At 43.9% G+C, this 24,964-nt stretch overlaps 2 protein-coding genes and 1 pseudogene across 2 annotated transcripts; 2 read left to right on the forward strand and 1 right to left on the reverse strand.

Moving 5' to 3' along the window:
* The first annotated feature begins 373 nt into the window (after positions 1 to 373).
* LOC123084992 (probable LRR receptor-like protein kinase At1g51890) lies at positions 374 to 5,071 on the forward strand. Its single transcript, XM_044506543.1, has 11 exons — positions 374 to 496; positions 572 to 1,642; positions 1,775 to 1,913; positions 2,459 to 2,530; positions 2,630 to 2,701; positions 2,900 to 2,980; positions 3,081 to 3,250; positions 3,345 to 3,613; positions 3,704 to 3,830; positions 3,964 to 4,032; positions 4,165 to 5,071. Exons 1-11 carry the CDS (start codon positions 391 to 393, stop codon positions 4,830 to 4,832), a joined length of 2,844 nt encoding a protein of 947 aa, XP_044362478.1. The 5' UTR covers positions 374 to 390; the 3' UTR covers positions 4,833 to 5,071.
* Positions 5,072 to 8,598: 3,527 nt separating this feature from the next.
* On the forward strand, positions 8,599 to 13,153 carry LOC123076060 (probable LRR receptor-like serine/threonine-protein kinase At1g51880; annotated as a pseudogene).
* Positions 13,154 to 21,585: 8,432 nt separating this feature from the next.
* Positions 21,586 to 24,744, reverse strand: LOC123076072 (protein Rf1, mitochondrial). Its single transcript, XM_044498513.1, has 2 exons — positions 23,547 to 24,744; positions 21,586 to 23,505 (listed from the first exon to the last, which is right to left on the reverse strand). The coding sequence occupies exons 1-2, from the start codon at positions 24,742 to 24,744 to the stop codon at positions 22,493 to 22,495; spliced, it is 2,211 nt and encodes a 736-aa protein (XP_044354448.1). The 3' UTR covers positions 21,586 to 22,492.
* Between the last annotated feature and the right edge of the window lie 220 nt (positions 24,745 to 24,964).

Consider the following 24,964-nt stretch of genomic DNA (forward strand, 5'->3'; position numbering starts at 1 on the left):
GTAAACACATTGCGAATCAACCTGTGGTTGAGTTGGTTAGATGGACAGTGGTATCCCCAACCCACCAGGGTTTAAATCTTGGTGCTCGCATTATTCCTGAATTTATTTCAGGATTTCCGGCGATACGCTTTCAGTGGGAGGAGACGTTCCCGTCGACGACAAAGCGACTATGGTGGCTTCGTAAATCTCAAGATGATATGCCGGCTCAGTCTCTCGGAGGTGCTCATAGGGGTAGGGTGTGCGTGTGTGCGTTCATAGGGATGAGTGTATGCGCTTGTGTCTGTACTGATGCTAAAAAAAAGAACGTAAACACATTATGTAGGTGTAGCATTTTTGCTTCCTTAGCGATGTTCTATATATTACCGTTACACTTCTCTGTTAGCAGTTTGCATGCGCAATCAATGCGCCAGTAGAACAATGGTGCCCCGGTGGTGGCTGCTGATTCTCTGCCTCGCCGGCAACGTACTCCATGGTCGCGCACAGCTTGACAGCAGAGGTATCTCTCTCTTCTGTTATTGGCTTCTCTCTCTTAATCATGCTGCCTCATTTACATTGCATATTCATTGTGCAGGTTTCATCAACATAGACTGTGGGCTACAGGGAGAGGAGAGCTACGTCGACGACGAGACAAAGCTGGTGTACGTCTCAGACGCTGGATTCACCGACACCGGCACGCCTTACAACATCTCGGCTGAGAACTTCCGGCCATGGCGGTCCAGGAACGTCCGCAGCCTGCGGAGTTTCCCCGATGGCGTTCGCAACTGCTACACATTAGGATCCCTGGTGTCGGGCCTCAAGTACCCCTTCCGTGCCACGTTTCTCTATGGCAACTACGACGGCCTTAACAAGCGACCAACGTCGTTCGACCTATACATCGGCGTCAACTTCTGGACGGCGGTGAACATGTCGTGGTGGGGGTTGGACCAGGACAATAGGGCGACGGTGGAGGCAATCGTAGTCGTGCCACACGACTTGGTGCAGGTGTGCCTGGTGAACACCGGCGGCGGGACGCCCTTCATCTCTGGGCTGGAGCTGAGGCCGCTGAAGATGTCGCTCTACCCACAGGCAGTGGCGGAGCTGGGGCTGTTCCTCCTACGCAGGCGAAACTTCGCCGCGATAAATGGAACTATCATCAGGTTCCCCGATGATCCATACGACAGGCTATGGTACCCTAGGTCCGACGCCACGATGTGGGCGGAGATGACGACGACCGAGAGGGTGAACGACATCGACGGCGATGAGTTCGAGGCACCCATGGCGGTGCTGCAGACGGCGATCAAGCCGCTGAACGCCTCCGGTAGCATCAAGTTCGGCTGGGAGGTGGCGCCCGAGCTGAACAATGAGTCGCCGGGGCCGGGGTACCTCGCCGTCTTGCACTTCGTCGAACTGGGGCTCCTCGGCGGGGATGCCTTGCGCCAGTTCAACATCAGTGTCAACCACGACGAAAGCTGGGCCCCGGGCTACACGCCGCCAGGCTATCTCCACAGAGCCTATGTCTACAATAAATTCACCAACCCGCGTGACAGCGGCTACATCGTCACCATCAAGGCCACAGCCAATTCCACGCTGCCGCCCATCATCAACGCCTACGAGTTGTTCTCCGTCATCGCCACCACCAACGTTGGAACAGAATCCCAGGAAGGTAATCAATTTAATTAAGCACATATTGACATCTAATCAAGCACATCTTGACATATCTATCTATCTATATATCTACCTTGTGCTACTGAAATGGTTGGTGCGATGTGATTAACTACTGCAAGCATGCGTGTAGCATCCGCCGTCATGGCGATCAAGGCCAAGTACGGGGTGAGGAAGAACTGGATAGGTGACCCATGCTTTCCCAAGACTATGGCATGGGATGGGTTGACCTGCAGCTATCCCGCTGCCAACCCTCCAAGGATCACAAGCATGTAAGTTATTTGTATATATTTTCAAATATTGGAAATCATGTAATGTTACAAATGAGAAAATGGGTAATCAAGATGGCATTCCATAGATTGGGGAATTCAAGAAAAGTCAGAAATAAATTATAGACAAATAATACACCTTTTGTGATTTATATGAATTTTTTAAAAGTATTCATGGGTTTCCTATCATTGTCTTGTTCTTCATAATATGTATATATTTTTTTTTAATTTTATTTCATATTTATATTATTTTAGTTCATCAATTCTCACATTTTTAGTAAGTTTTCAACATATACATTTTTTTATGTTCACCCTTGAATTGTATATATTGTATTCACATTTGAAGCTTTCAATTGAAATATGTTTCCCTCTAGTTTTCTCATTATTTTGTGATGGGATGTTTAATGTTATAACATTTTAGCTGAGATCCTGAGACCAATTAAAAAAATAGGGTCAAAGATGAGTGTGGTCAGAGAGATCAAAAAATTACCTTATGTATACAACCATGGAAAATGAAGCTGATCCTTTTATGTATGTGCTTTTTGTAGAAACATGTCCTCCAGTGGTCTAAATAGTGATATATCATCATCTTTCGCACATCTAAAGGCTCTCCAGTACTTGTACGTTCCGAGTTCTGGATTTATTTGGCTTAATCTGGTCTGTACTTCTCAGCAACACAAGCTTCAAGAAATTAAATATATTGTTTCCTTATCTTGCAGGGATTTGTCAAACAATAACTTGACAGGTTCAATTCCAGATGCCCTTTCACAGTTACCATCATTGACAGTCATGTAAGTTGGGCAACAATTAGCCCTAACTAATTAGCAACCACGCTTATTTACAAAGGAACTTTGTGATGACACATATGCAATAATTAACAAGATTAATAGTTCCAACAAGCAACATATAGAAAAGTCTTGTCAAACTTTGACCGAATTGCTTCGAGTTATTATGTACGTATATAGTGTGTCTAATTTGTTTTCCTCTAGAGATTTGTCTGGCAACCAACTCAATGGTTCAATTCCCTCTGGACTTCTCAAAAGAATTCAAGATGGCTTCCTGGTTCTAAGGTGTTCATAGTATATACATACTTGATAAATTCCACTAAGCTTCTTCGTTAAATTTTTTTGGCGGTGACTTCATTAATTAACTTGGTCCTCGACTTATTAGACATGGCAACAATCCAAATCTTTGCACCGACCGCAATTCATGTCAGCTTGCTGCTAAAAGGAAGAGCAAACTGGCCATCTATGTTTCGGTCCCTATACTTGTCATCGTGCTGATAGTATCAGTGTCCCTACTAGTCTTGTTCTTCCTAAGACGGCGAAACCAGCAGCAAGGTTAGAGTGAGGCCTTTTCGGCATGATCAAGCTAGCACACAACAATGCCAATATTTGGTCTATTAATTCATCAATTTCCTGTGTATACATGAAGGATCAATGAAAAAAAGGACGGCGGTAAAGCCACAAAATGAAGAGGCGGTGTCAACGAGCTACGGCGGCAATGATGATTCTCTGCGACTAGTTGAGAATCGCCGGTTCACGTACGAGGAACTCGAGAGGATAACCAATGCCTTTGACCGGGTCCTTGGCGAAGGAGGGTTCGGCCGTGTCTATGATGGCTTCCTGGAGGATGGTACTCAAGTGGCGGTGAAGTTGCGGTCTCATTCCTCCAATCAAGGCGTCAAGGAGTTCCTCGCAGAGGTGCGACGGACCAGATCCTTTAACAGCATGCGCCTTCAACTCTTGGCAGAAATGCGTGGTTTTGATATGAATTTTAATGTGCTTGTGCAGGCTCAGATTTTAACCCGGATTCATCACAGGAATCTTGTCTCGATGATTGGTTACTGCAAGGATGGGGAGTATATGGCACTTGTGTACGAGTACATGGCACAAGGGACCCTACGAGAGCACATTGCAGGTATGAATACTAACTACGGCTAACAAAAAGGATTTGGCTTTCAACTCATATAGTGAATGCGCAAGTCGCCCTAGTGGTTCACCTGAGGTACTTTCTATTAATTTGGACAAACACGCTATTATTGTGTTTGTAGCAAGCGGTCGCAATGGAGGATGTTTACCGTGGAGGCAGAGACTCAAAAACGCGCTTGAATCTGCACAAGGTGCACGCTCAAATCCAGAGCAGCTTATTGCTGCTCTTCAATAGTTATGGCCTAATTTTGTATTCACCAGAGGCACATTATTGCTATTGGGCGCGCATTTGACTTACAGGTTGATGTTCTTGCCATGTGTAGGGTTGGAGTATCTGCATACGGGTTGCAACCCGCCTCTCATCCATAGGGATGTCAAGGCCACCAACATTCTGCTGAATGCCAGGCTAGAGGCCAAGATCGCTGATTTTGGCTTGACGAAAGCCTTTGACTACCACAGCAACACCAATCTTTTCACGAACACGCTCGCTTTTACTCCCGGGTACGTTGATCCAGAGTACCAGGCCACGATGCAGCCAACGACCAAGAGCGACGTGTACAGCTTTGGAGTGGTGCTTCTGGAGCTGGTCACCGGGAAACCAGCCATTCTATCGGACCCAGAGCCCACAAGCATCGTCCAATGGGCAAGGCAGCGGCTGGCGCGCGGCAACATGGAGGGCGTGGTGGACGCGCGGATGCAGAGTGGTTATGATATCAACGGCGTGTGGAAGGTGGCGGAGATTGCACTCAAATGCACCGCACAGGGGTCAGCACAGCGGCCCACCATGGCCAACGTGGTGGCGCAGCTACAGGAGTGTGTGGAGCTCGAGGAGGGCCGCCCTCCTAGCTTCCACACCGGTGGCAGCAGCGGCGACGAGAATTACAATGCTTACGCTAGTGCGCAGGCCACCAACGTGAGCAACAATTCTGCATTCGAAACGGAGCTGAGGATACCAACATTGGCCACCGATCCAGGCCCGACAGCACGTTGAATACCTCTTTGTATAATTGTTGTTTTCTTGAAGTCTCTGTGAGATTCTCCATCATGTAGTTATTTATTCTCTCCTTGCCAAATTATAGTGGATATGAGATATTTTTCAAATTCTTAACTTTGTAAACTTTGACCAAGTTTACAGGAATATATGGACATGTACAACTCGATGGAGAGGAGTGTACGTAGTTTCATCATACCGGGTACCATGAGCAGAATCTGGCATGTTAGCTTCAACAGTCATCACCGTCACTTCTCCCGCAATGCAGCTTCCAATGGATCTGAAAAAAATTGTGTTAGAAAGCAAATGAAGCAGACAAAATCACTGAAATAACTTGCTGTGATGCTGCCTCCAACTCAGCAATCATAACTTACACTAGTAGAAAAAGAACTGAGAAAATCGCACAGATTTAACTCCTGGCAAGAACATACTGTCCGACCATTGCTCTCAAAAACAACAACAGAACAACTAATCAGACACAGGAAGAAACATGGGATCGACATGTCGCTTGATTTACCATGACACAAGTCTGGGATAGAACCGAGTCATTCATCTTAACAGACACCAGTTGTGGCATAGAGATCGGGTACGGACTACCCAACCAAATACATGACCTCGAGAGATAACAGGCATGCATGCATGCATAACGAAGCTTTATAGGTAAAATTAGTGCAGAAAATAAGCCTGGTTCCCCTATAAAAAATAAGCCTGGTCACTAATTTGGCCGGCCCAATACGTGCGAGCTGCGCGTTTGCTTCTATCTAGCTATGCGCGGAACAGAAACTCCCGATAATTATCCACTCTCTTTCTACTCTTAATTATATGCGCGGAACAGAAACTCTGCCGGAAAAGAAAAGAACAGAAAACACCGAGGATGCCGACTGACATGTATTATCTTACAAGCAACCGAGACAAGTTGCTCTTAATTATCTGTGCGTACACCTCTAAGTCTTAACCTGACGTAACCAACCAACCGTGTTTTGCATGGTTGATCTCGTCTCGGTGAGATCATATACTCTCACCTTGTCTAGGAATACTGCATTGTTTTCCTTTATCGATCTTTCTCATGGGTAGTGCATTGTTTCCCAAGGGAGCACCCTTCGTTCCATATTTCTACTTTCACACGACGGATGAATGAGTGTATCACCGTCTTTGTTTTACTTTAGACAGAAGGCGCCTGCTAGGCAATAGAAATAAAGCCCCACACGGCCACCAAACACTTACAGTGACTGACGACAGAACACGGTAAATCATTGGATAGTAAGTTTGTTCCTAACGTGCCAGCGCAGTGAAACAGGAATAGACGAACCTACGAGCGTGTTGCATAACACCAAGATGGAGGGATCCCCACATGAAACGTGCAGAGTGCACTCGATGAAGATATGCGAGGCATCCTCATGTTCAGCACACAATGTACATGGGCCATTGGAGGGGCCATGATGTTTCTTGATCTGGTTGCTAGAAGGAAGACCTGATCATAATGCCAAATAAAAACGTCTATTGTTTCATTGTGACGCACATCTATGAGCGAGTAATCTTTACTATGAGCGAGTAGGACTGCAGGACAAGCAGTATATCTTTACTATCAAATCGTCACAGGTGTTAAACATCACCTTCCCCCCTTCATCTCAGGCGCGCGCATGCGGTGCTCAGCCCAACAAAATCTCTAAAGAAATATTTATTTTTCCATAGCAGCACACGATTCCTAACTAGTGAGCATAAAAGTGCAGTTGACGACCAGTACTTGGTCCTCGTGAAGTCGATCTTAATTTCCCTGCAAAAGATGGCAATCCTAATTATTACTGGTTCCTTTGCTCGTGATATATCCAAGTCTTAACCACTCTTCACTTAATTTTGCCAATTGAAGTGCAAAGAAGTCAAGGACAGTTATCCCACGCCAACCGCACCATGACCATCAGTACCATTTGCTGTCTGACATATATAAATTTTTTGAACAACTTGTCGACATATATGTAAATCATGTATATATGGATACGTTCATATTCCATGACGTCACATGGATCATACCGTCCTATCTGGCTCTGCTACTCCCTCCGTCCTATAATGTAAGGCGTTTTCTGACACTAGTGTAGTGTCAAAAAACACTCTTATATTATGGGACGGAGGAAGTAATAAATATCAACTTTCAATTAGTTACTGATTTACAAGTATAATGCGTGTTGAATTGCAAGCTACAATGACCGGCCTCAAGTAATAAGCTAGCTTACAAAACACGGCAAGAGACAAACAACAAGCAGCTAAGCTAGACAGTAGATGTGATCTTCCCCCGCATTATTTTCTTGGCAACATGAACAAGTTGGAATTGTTTATCTTTATGGACAATCGTTAGGGTACCTTGACTGGTTAAAACAGGAAGACTTTCTAGTAGAAGGTACACATTTTTGTACCACTCTTCTCCCATGTCATTTTCTGTCATATGCCATACATCATATCATCATATTTAGTATTAAATCGGCGCCTGTGTTGCACATCACTTTCCCCTCTTTGTCTCACGGTCACGCGCATATGTGCTCAGCCCAATAAAATCTCTAAATATAATATTTATTTTCCATAGCAGCACCTGCTAACTAGTGCATAAAAGGTGCAGTGACCAGTACTCCTTTTTTTTTTAGAATCGCATTTGACCAGGACTTGGTCCTCTTGAAGTCGATTTTAACGTCCCTACAAGAGATGGCAATCCTAGTTATTACCGGTTCCTTTGCTCGTGACAAATCGAAGTCTTAACCATTCTTCACTTCATTTTGCCAATTGGGGTCCAAAAGAGTCAAGAACAGTTATCACATGCCTAACGCACCACGACCATCTACAAACCATTTGTTGTCGGCATATAATTTTCTTTGTAACAACTTGTCGACATATATGTAAATCATGTAGAGATAAGCTTATATTACGTAACAAGACATAGATGATGCCACATATCTAGCTGATAATTTATATTAACTGTCAATTAGTTACTGATTTACAAGTATAATGCGTGTTGAATTGCAAGTTACAATGACCGGCCTCAAGTAATTAATAAGCCAGCTTACCAAACACGGCAAGAGACAAACAAGCAGCTAATCTAGACAGTACATGTGACCTTCCCTGCATTATCTTGTTAGCAACATGAACAATTTGGTATTGTTTATCTTTATGGACAATCGTTAGGGTATGTTGACTGGTTAAAACATAAAACAGGAAGACTTTCTAGTAGAAGGTACACATTTTTGTACCACTCTTCTCCCATGTTATTTTATTTCATATGCCATGCATCATATCATCATATTTGGTTAAAATATTGGTGCGGACAAGAGAGCCAAATTCAGTTTTCAAACGTACCTTTAACGACAATTCTCTTCCAAAATACTTTAACTCATGTGTGTAAATTTGTGTCAGGATACACCATAACAATTAATGTACATCTTATATTGGTTTTTTATATGATATTTACCGTACGAAATAGTGCCACGTCAATCTCTCCGTAACTTCTACAAAATTATGGGTTGTTTGACAATTGGCAACTGTGTAAAATTTCGTAAGTCTTACGTTGGAAGTATGTCACCAAGCAAGTTGTGTATTAGGTGTGTGATGACTTGGATAAACATTAATGTCAATTTGATGATGTGATCATTGGATGTTACTGGCTCGTAGAGTCAAATTGACATTTATATATTAATGTTAGGGTATGTATATCATGAATTTAGGATGATGATGTTGCGCCATTAGCTGTTTGTATGCATGTGAAGCAACCAGCACACGGAGAACAATGGCACCCCGGCGGTGGCTGCTGCTTCTCTTCCTTGCCGCCGGTGTACTCCAATCTCTCGCCCAGCCTGACAGCAGAGGTATCTTACATCGTATCTCTCTCTCTCTCTCTCTCTCTATCTCTTTCTCCCGGTCTCAGGCTCTCAGCTAGCACATAAATATCTGCGCGGCGGGCAGGTTTCATCAGCATAGACTGCGGGCTAGCTGAGGAGGCAAGCTATGTGGACGACACAACGACGCTGGCATACATCTGGACGCCGGCTTCACCGACGCTGGCATGAACTACAACATCTCGGCCGAGTACCTCGGGTTCTCCAGGCGCGGCCACAACCTCCGGAGCTTCCCTGATGGCGTGCGCAACTGCTACACGCTCCGGTCCCTGGTGTCCGGCCTCAAGTACCTGATCCGCGCCGGCTTCCTCTATGGAAACTACGACGGCCTCAACAGGCCGCCCGCGTCGTTCGACCTCCACATCGGCGTCAACTTCTGGAAGACGGTGAACATGTCGACGTGGGGGGCAGACCAGGGCAACACGGCGACGGTGGAGGCCATCATCGTCGTGCCAAACGACCTGCTGCAGGTGTGCCTGGTGAATACCGGCAGCGGGACGCCCTTCATCTCCAGTCTGGACCTGAGGCCCTTGAAGAGGACGTTCTACCCACAGGCGACGGCCGAGCAGGGGCTGGTCATGCTGGCCAGGTTGAACGCCGCCCCGGTAAACAAAACGGGCACCATAAGGTACCCCGATGATCCACATGACCGGCTGTGGTACCCGTGGTTCGACGCCACGATTTGGGCAGAGATCTCGACGACCGAGAGAGTGTACGGCGTTGGCGACGACCTCTTCGAGGTGCCATGGAAGGTGATGCAGACCGCGATTGTGACGCGGAACACCTCCAAGAACATCTGGTTCGGCTGGGAGTCCCTAGACGCGGAGCCCCGAGACGACGACCCGTCCCGGCCGGGGTACGTTGCCATCTTGCACTTCGCTGAGCTGCAGCTCCTCAACGCCAGCAACGGGGAGCTGCGCCAGTTCTACATCAACCTGAATGATGAGCTCGCATACCCGACGGGCTTCACGCCGGAGCACCTCGTCAGCAACGCGATTTATGATACCAAGCCCAGCCGGCATAGCGGCTACAATTTCTCCATCAACGCCACCGCAAACTCGACGCTGCCGCCCATTCTGAACGCCGTTGAGGTGTACTATGTCATACCCACCACCAACCTTGGCACCGACTCTCAGGATGGTAATTCATCCGATCTATGATCTATCCATCAATCCACTATGTGCTACTAGGACTCTGATATGAATGAATGCATGGATGCATGAGCTCAGCATCTGCCGCCATGGTGATTAAGGCCAAGTACGGGGTACGAAAGAACTGGATGGGTGACCCATGCTTTCCCAGGACTATGGCCTGGGATGGGTTGAACTGCAGCTATGCCGCTGCCAACCCTCCAAGGATCACAAGCATGTAAGTAATTCATATATATATATTCAAATATTGGAAATCATGTAATGTTTTACATTAGAAAGGGGAAAATCAAGATCAGTATTCCCCAGTTTGAGGAATTCAAGAGAAGTCAGAAATAAATTATAAACATACACTTTTGTATTTTTTATCATTGTTTTTAAATTATTTTTGGGTTTCCTATAATTAGCTTGTTCTTCATAATATTTATGTTTTTGTAATTTTGTTTCCTTTTTATATAATTTTGTCACCAATGCTCACATTTTTTGTAAGTTTTCCACACATACACACATGTCATGTAAAGTTCACTCTTGAATTTTCTATCTTTTATTCTACTTCAGATTTTGAAGCTTTCAATTGAAAAAAAACAGTATGTTTTTTTTTGATTATTTTGTGATGGGAGGATTAAGGTCATAACACTTTACCTGAGACCAATAACAAAGTTATCTGTTTTGAAAAAAATTGGGAAACATGAGTGTTGTCAGAGTAGATCAAAAAATTACCTTCTGTATATCTGCAGCTATGGAAAATGAAGCTGATACTTCTATTATGTGCTTTTTGTAGAAACCTGTCCTCCAGTGGTCTAAAGAGTGATATATCATCATCTTTCACGCATCTAAAGGCTCTCCAATACTTGTACGTCAGAGTTCTGGATTTATTTGGCCTAATCACTGTCTGTACTTCTCAGTTCTCAGCAACACAAGCTCCAAGAAATTAAATATATTGTTTCCACATCTTGCAGGGATTTGTCAAACAATAACTTGACAGGTTCAATTCCAGATGCCCTTTCACAGTTATCATCATTGACAGTCATGTAAGTTGGGCAACAATTAGCCCTAGCTAATTAGCACACACGCTTAGTTACACACTCAGACACAATACATGACACATATCCAATAATTAACAAGATTAACAGTTACAACAAGCAACATATAGAAAGGTCTTGTCAAACTTTGACAGAATTGCTTCGAGTTATTATGTGCATATATAGTGTGTCTAAATTGTTTTATTCTAGAGATTTGTCTGGCAACCAACTCAATGGTTCAATTCCCTCTGGACTTCTCAAAAGAATTCAAGATGGCTCCCTGGATCTAAGGTGTTCATAGTATATACATACTTGATAAATTCCACTAAGCTTCTTCGTTAAATTTTTTTTTGGCGGGGACTTCATTAATTAACTTGGTCCTCGATTTATTAGACATGGCAACAATCCAAATATGTGCACCGACGGCAATTCATGTCAGCTTGCTGCTATAAGGAAGAGCAAACTGGCCATCTATGTTGCCGTCCCTATACTTGTGGTGATAGTATCAGTGTCCCTACTAGTCTTGTTCTTTCTAAGACGACGAAACCAGCAGAAAGGTTAGAGTGAGGCTGAGGCCTTTTCGGCATGATCGACCTAGCACACAACAATGCCAATATTTGGTCTATTAATTCATCGATTTCTTGTGTATGCATGAAGGATCAATGAAAAACAGGACAACGGTAAAGCCACAAAATGAAGAGGCGATGTCGACGAGCTATGGCGGCGATGATGATTCTCTGCGACTAGTTGAGAATCGCCGGTTCACGTACGAGGAACTCGAGAGGATAACTAATGGCTTTGATCGGGTGCTTGGCCAAGGAGGGTTCGGCTATGTCTATGATGGCTTCCTGGAGGATGGTACTCAAGTGGCGGTGAAGTTGCGGTCTCACTCCTCCAATCAAGGTGTCAAGGAGTTCCTCGCAGAGGTGCGGTGGACCAATCCTTTAACAGCATGTGCCTTCAACCCTTGGCAGAAATGCGTGACTTCGATGTGAAATTTTATGTGCCTGTGCAGGCTCAGATTTTGACCCGGATTCATCACAAGAATCTTGTCTCGATGATTGGTTACTGCAAGGATGGGGAGTATATGGCACTTGTGTATGAGTACATGGCACAAGGGACCCTGCGAGAGCACATTGCAGGTATGAATGCCAACTACGGCTAACAAAAAGGATTTGGCTTTCAACACATATAGTGAATGCGCAAGTCGCCCTAGTGGTTCACCTGAGATACTTTCCATTAATTCGGAAGACATGCTGTTATTGTATTTGTAGGAAGCGGACGTACTGGAGGATGTTTACCATGGAGGCAGAGACTTAAAAACGCACTTGAACCTGCACAAGGTGCACGCTCAAATCCAGAGCAGCTTATTGCTGCTCTTCTATAGTTATGGCCTATTTTTATTCACCAAAGGCACATTATTGCTATTGGACACGCATTTGATTTACAGGTTGATGTTCTTCTCATGTGTAGGGTTGGAGTATCTGCACATGGGTTGCAACCCGCCTCTCATTCACAGGGATGTCAAGGCCACCAACATTCTGCTGAATGCCAGACTAGAGGCCAAGATCGCCGATTTTGGCTTGACGAAAGCCTTTGACTACCACAACAACACCCTTCTTTTCACGAACACGCTCGCTTTTACCCCCGGGTACGTTGATCCAGAGTACCAGGCCACGATGCAGCCAACGACCAAGAGCGACGTGTACAGCTTTGGAGTGGTGCTGCTGGAGCTGGTCACCGGGAAACCAGCCATTCTTTCGGACCCAGAGCCCACAAGCATCGTCCTATGGGCAAGGCAGCGGCTGGCACGCGGCAACATGGAGGGCGTGGTGGACGCGCGAATGCAGGGTGGTTATGATATCAACGGCGTGTGGAAGGTGGCGGAGATTGCCCTCAAATGCACCACACAGGGGTCGGCACAGCGGCCCACCATGGCTGACGTGGTGACGCAGCTACAGGAGTGTGTGGAGCTCGAGGAGGGCCGCGCTCCTAGCTTCCACACCGGTGGCAGCAGCGGTGACGATAATCACAATGCTTACGGTAGTGCGCAGTCCACCAACGTGAGCAGTAACACTGCATTCGAGACGGAGCTGAGGATACCAACCGTGGCCACCGATCCAGGCCCGACAGCACGTTGAATACCTCTTTGTATAATTGTTGTTTTCTTGAAGTCTCTGTGAGATCCTTAATTATGTAGTTATTTCTCTCTCCTTTCCACATTATAGTGCATATGAGATATTTTTCAAACCCTTAACTTTGTAAACTTTGATCAAGTTTACATGAATATATGGACATGTACAATATCAAATATATACCATATGGAAGGAGTATAATTTATGAGAATCGAATGATACTGATTTGTCATCACTAATTGATAGAAAGAAGGCCGATAGATGTTGGTCAGAGCAGCGTACCTCTCAGAGTCCATTCACATGTGGATGTTAGCTGCAACAATCATCATCCCTTCCATCGCCAGAGCAGCCTAAGCATCTGTAGTACAACTATGATCCAGTGTTTTTCATCTGTGCAGTTCGAAAGAAAATAAAACGCTGTAGGTAGATAAAAGCTGTACCATATAGTATATACTGCCTGACAGCATAAGGTTAATAGACCATATATTGTTCACATGTTTCTAGCCAAAAGCATGCATAAATAACACATCACTAGTGGCTGGGGCACGCCCCGGGCGGGCCTCCTTTGCGTGACTGTGCTCACTAATCTTGTTGCTGCATTTGTCTACGTGTGTATGCAGTGCAAATGAGTACCATCTTCAAAAAAATATAATACACGAAATACAACTGCAGAAATATAATATTCACTAATAGGTCTATGTTATCGGAGAGCTGACAGCCTTAGAAGGTGGAGGAATGATCACAGAGCACGACAATCGGTTGAAATCAAAGTCTAACATCCTCCAAAAGACGGGCGACCTCCAAAAGAGAGGCAGAGTCGATTTATGGATCATATGTATAGGCGATAGCTGTAGTTGACGGTGGTGCGTATAGAGACGATGCACAGTGAGAGAGGTGGCACCTTGCCTTGCGGTTGAAGTGGAAGGCACATACACCTTCCTGGATGTTTGTGTGGTTGCTAAACCATGACCAGTTCATCATGATGCTGACCCTCTTGTCGGTTCAAAGCATGAAGCCACTGTCATAACCCTTGGTTCAGTCTCCAACTGGGAGGGTATCTTCATCTTGGTGGATGTATTTCTTCAAGTTGTCATGTGTACTGCACATGAAAGTACTGTAAGGTAGAGAGAAAAGGAGTGAGGGCATGGAATAAGACAATATCATGTCATGATGAGTAACTACAATGAAAGAGGCCTAACAATGTATTGATTGAAGGATTGTGTTTACAAATTTCTGACTGAAAACTCTTGAGCCAAGTGTACAACAGGCTGCACTCACCACAAGACTAACCATAACTTGATGGTTACAAGGCATGCATAGCAAGTAGAGTTAACTTATCAAGTTATTGGTATTTTTCTTCTGTGGTACTTAGAGTCTAAAGCTTGAGCAAACACATTTGATCTACACAGGAAAATGATGGAAGCTCAGGCTGCATTTGTTTAGAGCTTCAAGAAATGCAAGATTCTGTTGTTTTCTGACGGGAGAAAATTAGATAATAGATAAATCTTGGAGGTGTGCAGTTTATTGACAACATAGCACACAAAGGCATGACACTTCAACATCTCAGGCAATCAGCGTGATTACCTAACAAGATGAAAAAGCTCAGAATGAATTTCAGGACAACACTGGTCCTGACAAATTAAGTAAAATCTATGCATGGAGGGTCAAAAGAAAATATAATCAGAGGGTGAAAAGAACAATATAATCAGACAATTGCTCATAACTCAAATATAAGACCTAGATGGATATATTGTATCCAGAATATCGCTTGTTAAAAAAAGAATACATACACATGAAATAAAATCTAGACTACGAGCAAGCACGAAATCAATCTATATGCAATACGAGTTACCTGAAAAATAAGATAGATACAGACACTTGTTCTGACTAATGTAACTGCATAAGCTATGCAACTATATGAGTAACCTGTATATGTCCTCAAATATTTTAGACCAACTTTCTTATATAGTATAGAAACTTCATAGGGAAACATTTTAACCAAATAAATTTAGGATCAGTAGGCATCCATACATTAATTGACATAACGAACAAACATTTATGTAGGTGTGCTTATCTCGACCTTCCATGTAATACAGGACAAAAGCGTATAATCTATTTTTCTACATTAGATGACAAGAGTAACAAACAAATGGAAAGGAAAGACAATCTGCATGGTGTCTCCATCATGAATCTCATTGTCACCCAAAGGTTGCTCTTTCTTTACTTTAGATCAGTTTATAGTACATCCACTCCCCACAGCATACTTCATTTCCAAATTTGAGAAAACAGTACGGTGCTCTTGGGCTCCTGAATCTTAAGAAAATCTTCCAAGATATTTACCCATCCAATAGAATTTTCCACGGAAAATATGCATTCTTATGCAAATTCATTATCATGACAGGGATCACTTATGCAAAAAGCATAAATGTGGCTAAATTATTTTTGACGCTAAAAGCATATACAAACTGAGATAGTTTGCAGCTCCTCAATCAATCAATTCTTCTTTTGAAATAAAATGTGTGCCATATATCTGAAGGGACAAATACATAGATTTTAGCTTGACAGTTAAAGCTAAGGCACCATTTCTGGGTGTTGCAATGAAAAGCTCGGTCACATACACCAGGTTGGGAAGTCAGCCAATGCATACAAAGTAGGACGATGAGCATGTTGCCACTTACCCGAGACATGAATTTCTCGAGCATGTCTTACTTTTGCATTTCATCACTTGTTTGCAGACCCATATACTTCTGATGTTGGTCAAGCTACAACAAGAAGAAAAAAAAAAGTCAGCTAGCTATCATTTAAGGGCTGAAGAAATTGTAAGACATGTAGTCCAACAACAAGGTTGTGAACAAAGCTTATCATCATCTTCTCCATAGTTTATCTAGTCCCCGGATCCAGATCAGAGAGTTTGCTAATGCATCTTCTAGTTACCTGGTACCCTTTGTTCTGACAAACTGAAGACTGTCAAACAATTCCATCTCCAACACACCAAACCAAATCAGAGAATGGATGGGCAACATCGCCGAACCTCCAAACGCCCACTTGTGGAAGGTTTCGCTGGTTCCAGGAACTTGGGGTGTACGTGGGCACGGTCCAAGTTCCCTGTCTCCAGCGCATCTGAGACCGGGCCAAAAAAAACGTCCAGCTCATGCAAGCGGAGTGCTGGATGATGGACCCAAAACACGGTAGCATTAAGGACTTCTCCTGTCAAGTACATTCCCATCTAGTGTTCAACAAACCTACTGTCACGTGGATATCAAGTGAAGGGTAAAATTAGGACGTTAGAAATCCACTAAGATCCACGTCATGGTGCAAAGGAACTATTGAATGATTATACAGGCCTTTAAGATCAAGATCCCAACAGCAAAATGTCCATAAATGATAAGACATGGTGATAAAATAATCCTGTCTTTTGTAAATGCACCCTACAAAATTCATAATACACGCGTGCGAAAACAGTTTGTTAGTTTGTGCAGAAGCAAACCTTCTCTCTTTCCTCGGGTGATGGGTGTACATTACGAGAGCTCATGGCAAGATCATCGGCTTCTTGCACTATATCTGATTCTACTACCTCTATGGCAGGTCACAAACCTGAAAAGAACATGAGAATATCTTAGTAACTGGAGCACTGAAAATACTGTGAGCCAAGAGAACAAGCATCTGAAAAATGTAGCAAACAGACACATACATGATATCCATCAGACCATCAATTCAAGTGAAAGGATAGCAGTTTCTATGAGGTAATACTGTGTGGCAAATATTAAATCAATCCGGGTGGCGGTGAGATGTGGTAGAAGACAGGGTTCATTCAGGTTCAGCGGAGACAGAAAAAATACCTCAGCGATTTGGACCTGCCATGAGGATGTTGGGACTGTGAGCAGAAGCATAGAAGACGGCGCTCGAACTGCATCATACGTGTTCCTTCCTCTTCTCTTACTCCATCCCCACTTTTTCCATCCCTCTCTCTCAAACATAAATGTCCTCCCCTAAGCATTTATACAATTTAATTTAAGCATGAAAAACGAGGGGATACTGGATGCACAACCTCTGTACTATGTCGCGGCGCTGCGGAAATCGGCCTATCAGAGCGATGGCGGAAGAGGTAGTAAAACGAGCATGACAAAGGAATAAATAAATCCATCAGTCATAACATACGTGTTAATATATAACACTATACCTTGCCACCAATTGCCATGAGAACTCAAACAAGTTCAAAGATGGATGGATAAAGGTACCTCCACATCATCAATATTAGAAAAACTTTCTAGATCAGCATCAGCTTTACTGTTTTCACATAAGGATGACAAATAGCATTCAGAAGTTGATCAGGAGCAATCAACTTGACAACATGAACCCAAAAGCGTCCAGGTAGACTGAACTGAAATTACCATTGCTTGCTACAGGTAACTAATAAATATGGATGTATCTACAACTAAAATACATCTAGATCGGAATTACTTGTCACAAAAATGGATGTATCTACAACTAAAATACATCTAGATACATTCATTTCTTGGACGAGTAATTCCGAACGGAGGGAGTACATGACAATGCAAGTAGCATTGAGTATATCAATGTATTGTCTCTGCTTCTTTTGAGCAATCTGTAATGTGCAAATAAATGGAGTCAGAGTGCATAGGCTGGAGTTTTGCACGTCTGGAAAATGGGTATGAAAATATGAGAGTGCTAACTTCTTCATACTACCAAATACTTTGTACACAGGCGTTCGAACAAACATACTGAGTGCACCAGCAAAACAAAATACTCCCACAAAATCTTGCAAACATGGCAAGAGGTCGAGTGAAATGAAGCAAACAGATTGGATATCTGAGCTATAGCTGCAGGAGTTCAGCGCCGGACCCAAACTGTTAGCATCACTCGGATAATAGTTACGTACTATTTTTGATATGCTGAATACAAATAGAAGCACAGAGAGTCAGATATTGGCTGTGATAAAGATACAATTTTCAGATAACATCATACACTAAATAGATAGATAGTTACCTACATTTGATTTCTCTATATCTTGAAAGTCCCATGAGCTCTTTTCTCCTGTCAGAATACACAAGAGGCAAATAACAAGGCATGGCGTATTATCATCAGGTCAACAACAATAACCAAAGGACTAAAGCATTGTGCTGATCTGAGCAATAAATAGGAAAGAGGATGCATGATATCGTGATCTCAGCTGGGGAAAACAAATCCTTCTCTGCACTGGACATCCTCGATGCTGACAGAAAGCTTCAAAATCTTCAGCGTGAGATCCAAAGAAAATGACCCACATCTCCATCCCCACCTTGTTCCCATCCTGTGTGGGCTTCAGATCGACGCAGACGACATCGTCGGGTGGGGGTAGCACGATCATGTGCTGGGGCCTCCCGCGGCGGAGTAGGCGCCGACGATCGCATGGACGTCGACACGTCGTCTGGGTTGTGCTCGTCCTCCTGCGGCATCCTCAGGACGAGAGCTCGAGGCGCCGCCCGCCTTCTAGCTCTTGCCGTCATTGCCTTGGGAACGAGCAGCGCCGCACCTTCCTACCACCGTCACTACGCGTGAGCTCAGATCCGTAGGTGCAGCAGCGAGCGGAGGCGTCGGGTCCGAGCCAGTCAGAGAGCGTGCTGCTCGGGGAGAGTCACCGCATTGCTTCACCATGGCACAGAGATGAGGGGAGGGGCGGGGCGGGGCGGGGAGGCGGCGGAGAAGAGGAGGTAGTGGCTGCGGTGAGGGAAGGGAAGAGGTGAGGTTTTCCTTCGTGAGGAAGGCAAATCCTCCTGGAGAATAGGAGGGAGTTATCTTGCCAGGACACACAAGATTATTTTCTCCAATCAAAATGAGGCGCTCCTGCCCAACCCGTTCGCTAGCTCAAGTTTTCTTTTGTCGTACCTGTGCCGGCGTGGACAACACCATCGATCGCTCCTTACGCGACGCATAATGGGTTTGATACTCCTTTGTTCGTCCAGCCAAAAGAAAACTAACTTCATTGGAACTCTCAGACCATGGAAATGCTAAACTCCTCAACCTTGACACAGGCCATCTGCTCGTCCTTGGTGAGTGTATGGTGGTTGGTGGGTTCATCCCATCGCAAGAATCTGCAGTGAAACTTTCTTCAAAAGAGATGAGTAAGGTAAAACGACTCGATGGAGAGGAGTGTAGTTTCATCATACAGGGTACCATGAGCAGAACCTGGCATGTTAGCCTCAACAGTCATCACCGTCACTTCGCACACGATGCAGCTTCCAATGGATCTGAAAAAACATTGTGTGTTAGAAAGCAAATGAAGCAGACAAAATCACTGAAATAACTTGCTGTGATGCTGCTTCCAACTCAGCAACCATAACTTATACTAGTAGAAAAAGAACTATGAGAAATCGCACAGATTTAACTATGGGAAGAACACGCTGACTGATTATGCTCTCAACAACAACAACAACAAAGAACTAATCAGACACACAAACAATCATAGGATCGACATGTCGCTTGATTTACCATGACACAAGTCTGGGATAGAACAGTCATTCATCTTAACGTCACCAGTTACGGCATAGAGATCCAGTACGGACTACCCAACAAAATACATGATCTCGAGGGATAACAAGCATGCTTGCATGTATAACGAAGGAAACCAAACAAGCGCTAGCAGAATGCTCATAGGGTAAAACTAGTGCAGAGAGTAAATTGAGTAGCCAACACATGTCTGCAACTCAAAGGAAGCTTTATGTCTAATGGATCTAGTGTCTACTCCATCATGAACATGTTAATAGCCCTCAGAAGGTCGATGGATCCACCTTTTCAGCTCCAACAACGATGCATTTCACAAGATGATTACCGTTCAGCATTCCCTTTGCGACATTCCGCTTGGGACAGATACTGATGATACATAGCGGCACGCATGGTACTGCCAAATCGTGCTGCATAGTCAACCGAGTAGAGCTCATTTGCTGTGCGACCAAGCGTCTCCTAGCCACCTTGTTGCAACGTGGCAGCATGAGCCGTACCCGTGTTATCCTGGATCTTAGAGAGGATGATGTACCTGTAATTGCAGCTTCCAAGTCAGAGTAGTAAATCTAAAGAAGCACAGAAATGTAAGCCGTTCTGACAGACACTTGTAAGATACGACCCTGCAAATGCAAAGTAACCACAGTACAGAAACATGTTTAAGCAACAAGACCAAATTTCCCAGCTTTCGGCAGTATAAATTTTTTGGAGTGAGATATTTCAAGCTTAACTCTCTAAAAAAATGGTATGATACATGCATACAGAATTACATCAGGCTCAAAGGAAGCACAGGACCTTTACATTCTGTCTACGAGGAACAGAGGAAAAGAACACGGTAAAGATTTGAGGGCCAGATTGCTATCGCTGCTCAATTGGTTGAACGGATCAAGCATGATTACCTGATTTTCCTATAGGCAACAACCTTGGACAAAATCCTTATGACCTTCAGGGCATGATGAAACATAGTCAATGGATTCACCTTTTCAGCCTTAACATCTTTTCATGACAAAAGATAGTGCCATCCCAGCTTCACCTTCGACCTGAGCACGCATATTCATTTAAAATCAATTTGATGCACAACATCTCTGAATTGGACATAGTCTTGCTCTCTGCATTTCATCAGGTAGAGCTCCTCTGCGGCCAACCATGCCGTTGCCAGCACTCTAGATCTCAAGAGCACAGTCAGTGCCCGTAGGATCCTCCTGGACGCAGTAGTCCAATTTTCAGATAGAAGCCTTGACAATGATGAAGTCCGGCATCTCCAAGGACCCAAAAATTTACCAATATTTGACGATATCATATATCTGAAGCAGTGAAGCAAAGACACTCAGAATCCTCACAAGGGGCACAAGTTTTCCAGTAACTGAATGTGAATTGTACAATATAGAAAAAGTATTATGCAGATGCAATTATGCTTAGCAAGTGGCAAAGAAACGACTAGAATGTATGCAAGCAGCCTCAAAACAGCAAGTGAGAAATGGAACACAAGACTTATGGAAGCTTTCATGTTACTAGAAATAGATCTTCCTTCACTAACTGCAGAAACTATAATACTGAGATTGTGATAAGCCTGAGAAATAAAAATATAGGAAATTTCAGATACTGCTCACAATAACTAACCGAAAAAAATAGTTTTCCAAATATCACTCTCAAATCTCTAAATTCATGCTCTAGACAACAAAATAAATGATGTTTTACTTAACTGTAGGATTAGGCTAGCTCAAAAGCAGTAACATACAAGGTCAAGATTTTTTTTACAGGTTTGTGAAGTAGAAAGGCTAAAAGATAAATGACGAAAGAATTTAGAAATCAATAGTTTTTCATCTGAGAAACCAAAGATAGAATTAATTTCAAAGCACAAGTATTTGAACTTTTGAAGCCACTAAGTGCAAGGTGATTGTTGATTTAACATGTTACCTTTTGGAGGGTAGCTACTCAAGTACTCATTTCTCTGCTCTGGAGCATGAAATTTGGTTTTTAGACACTGTTATGTCTGATGATTCATGGTTTTCTGTTAGCTCTGCAACCGCATGTCTACTCTCTTTTGGAGTTTCGCGACTCCTGCAGTCCTGCTAAACACATGTGTTGTAATCTCTTTCAGGAACAGGCGGCTTACTGAGTAGAGTACCATGGGAACTTTTCCATTTGACATCATAGAAAATGGGGCACTTCTCCTGATTCAAAACAAATTGGGAGAAATGGTTTTTGAAAACAGTCTGAGATGGTGTGAGTAAGAAATATCTCAGTGCCGGTAATACATATTGCTATACCAATGTCAGCAAATTTTTGAGCAGGGACAACATTTACACCATCTCCAGTCATAGCAACAACTTCACCATCTTCTTTCAGCAGTCTCCCAATCTCTTCCTTGGGCCTAGGCTCTGACATAGAGAACAGAAGGCCACTGTTCCTTCATACCAGTGCCTTCTTGTCCGCAAGTGCCACAAACTTGTTCCCTGTAATGCACATTATGCTAACATCATCATCAGGTGAAAATGCACCAATCTCATGGCATATTGCCTGAGAGGTTCCTTTCTCATATCCTGTTATCAGCATAACATGGATGCCCAGAGCTCTATAGTCCTTGGTAGCCAATCCAACAAAAGATTTTCACTATCATATGCGCCGACATATCTCTATCTTTTTAAGAAGCACGCCAACCTATCTATACCTTTTTTAATCCTCATCCGAAGCCATTAGCTTTTAACAATCCAATCAGTTTAGTTAGACTACTTGGTCTACCTTTCCCGAACATACGATACCAAAAAACACAGAGATAATTAATCGTTTTATGTTTTCTACTGCCATTGTTGTTATTGCAAGTTTTCAGCGCATCACGAACTTAACAAAAAGTGACAGAATTTAGGACTGGCTTTCTATTTCCCAACAGAAAATGCATTTGTTGTACAAGCATAAGGACCCATGGCAAGCAACAATCCAAGTTTAACTTCTAGGAGTTAAGTTCAGAGATCATGTATCAAACTATTCAACTGTGGCTGCTTCTTCGAGAAACTGATACTTCATAGGGAGCAATTTTATGTGTTCTCTATATTTCCCTTTCCCTGACAAGAGGGAGATCAGCAGCGAAACAGTTTTAGCTTCAAGTGAGTAGCTCTTTGCATCAACTTTCGACATATAATTTCCAGCCTTGACTATCTCTCCTCTTTCCAGTAACCTTCTGATAATATGATTTAACATACAAGAGTTGGCAGTACACCCGCTCTTCTCCATTGATAAAAAGAGAGTGTCAGCTTCTTCCACTGAACCTTCTTTTATAAGATTTGTCATCATTATGGTGTAGGTAACAGCATTAGGAACCAAGCCATTGGCTGGTATAGCAGCAAACAAATCCTTAGCTTCTTGGTTTCGCCGAACCCTGAAGAATGCACCAATCAAGATATTGACAATTGCAATATTGAATTTGACATTCATTGTACTTAATTTCTTGGACAGCGTGATTGCTTCACCGGTGCAATTATTTCTACAAAGTCCACCAAGAACTATAGAGTATGTATCAATGCACACACTTACTCCAGATTCAACCATCTCATTAAACTTCACCTTTGCAGCAACAGTTCGTCCAGCCAGAAATAATCCATCCAGTATGACGTTATAATTAAAAGTTGTAGGTTTAAGTCCCTTGCGCAGCATCTCTTTGAATAGAATAAGCCCGTCATCAATCCTTCTATTTTTGCAATAGCCATTAATAAGTATACCATACGTATTGTTACAAGGTTCTAAACCATATGACACCATATCATCAAACATTTTTGTTGCATCCTCCATCTCGCGGACTAGGCAGTATCCACCGATTAGTAAATTAAAGATGGGAACATCAGGCCTCATACCTATGTGCAGCATCAAGTCGAGGATATCCCGTGCTTCTATTACCCTTCCTTCCGTGCATAGGTTCTGCATTATTGAATGGAAGAACTTAATATGAGGAGGACGCATAGCTTTGTTCCTCATTTCAGTAACCAATTCCTTTGCTTTCACTAAATCCCCATGTGTACAAAAACCCCGGATTAGGGAATGATAAACAATTGCATTCGGTCGTACTCCCATATCAACCATCTGGTTAAATCTGGACTCACTCCTTGTTTCTGCATTTCATTGAAGATAAGCATAGCCTTATCAAGCTTCCCAGATTTAGCATATGCATTAATCAGTATATTGAAGATATGACAGTTAGGTAGAATACAGTCTGTTGCCATTGAATTGAAGAGATTAATCATGTCAACCAAGCATCCTTCAGTGGCATACCCATGAAGGAGAATAGCATATGAAACGGTGTCACGTTTGAGGCCCTTGGTGGCCATTGAATCAAAAATTTCTGCAGCTTCTTTGCTTTTTCCATTCTTGCAAAGGAAGGCCATGAGTGAGGTGCAGGTAACGACATCTGGTGTAAACCTCCGACTCATCTCTTTGAATACCCTAACCGCCTCCTTCAAATTACCCAAAGAGGAATATCCATGGATGAGGCTATTATATGTGACATTATTAGGTCCGACACCATCATTTACCATTTGACCAAGGACCGTCTCTGCTTTGTCCATGGCCCTGGCCTTGCACAGTGCATCAATAACCGAGTTATATGTCACCACATTAGGCATAACGCCCTTATGTGCCATTCCATGGAACATATCGCATGCCTTGCCTACTTGGCCTTCCCTAAAGAAGCCATGGATGACGGTGTTGTACGCCACCACATTGGGAGTGCAGCCCAGGTCAGGCATCCTGTGAAGAAGCACGTTCACGGCCTCATCTGCCTGCTTTGCATGGCAAAGGCCCTTGAGGAGGGTGTTGAAGACGACTTGGTCTGCCTCCAGGCCCGTCCTGAGGAAACGGCCGAAGAACGCTAGTGCCAGATCCGGGCGGTGTGCACGGCAGCAGCAGTCCATAAGGACGCCATAGGTGAAGACATTTGGCTGCGCCACCCGTCGGCGGGCGCCTTTGGATATGAGGCTGAAGAGGGCGACCGTGAGGGCCGGCGCGCGGGCGAGGGCGGCGAGAAAGTTGTTGAGGGGGCGCTCCTGGACAGGATTGGCCTGCCGCAGCAATTCGTCGAACAGGTGGTGTGCGTCCGCCGGGGTGAGGCTGCCAGAGCGCGCACGCTCCGTGGCGGCGGCGAAGGCGGCGTGGGGATCCCAGCCCTGGCTGTGTGAGGGTTGAGAGGCGGAGGAGGAGTGGCGGGCGTGCAGGCGGAGGGGGAGGCGGAGGCGGAGTGACGACATTGACGTGGTGGAGGAGAAGCGAGGCATGGGCCTTGGTGTGTAGGTAGGTCCGGAGCAAGACAAGTTGTACCTAGGTGGCAACTTTCTGCTATCTAGTACCAGTACACTAGTAGTACTCATTTTTTGCATGTAAATTTAAATTATGGTCTCATATGGATATATTCAAATCACATAATTTATCAGAGTATAATTTTATTTTGAACAAAAATATAAATTTGGT

The sequence above is a fragment of the Triticum aestivum genome, chromosome 1B, assembly GCF_018294505.1.
Source record: "Triticum aestivum cultivar Chinese Spring chromosome 1B, IWGSC CS RefSeq v2.1, whole genome shotgun sequence".
Lineage (NCBI taxonomy): Eukaryota > Viridiplantae > Streptophyta > Magnoliopsida > Poales > Poaceae > Triticum > Triticum aestivum.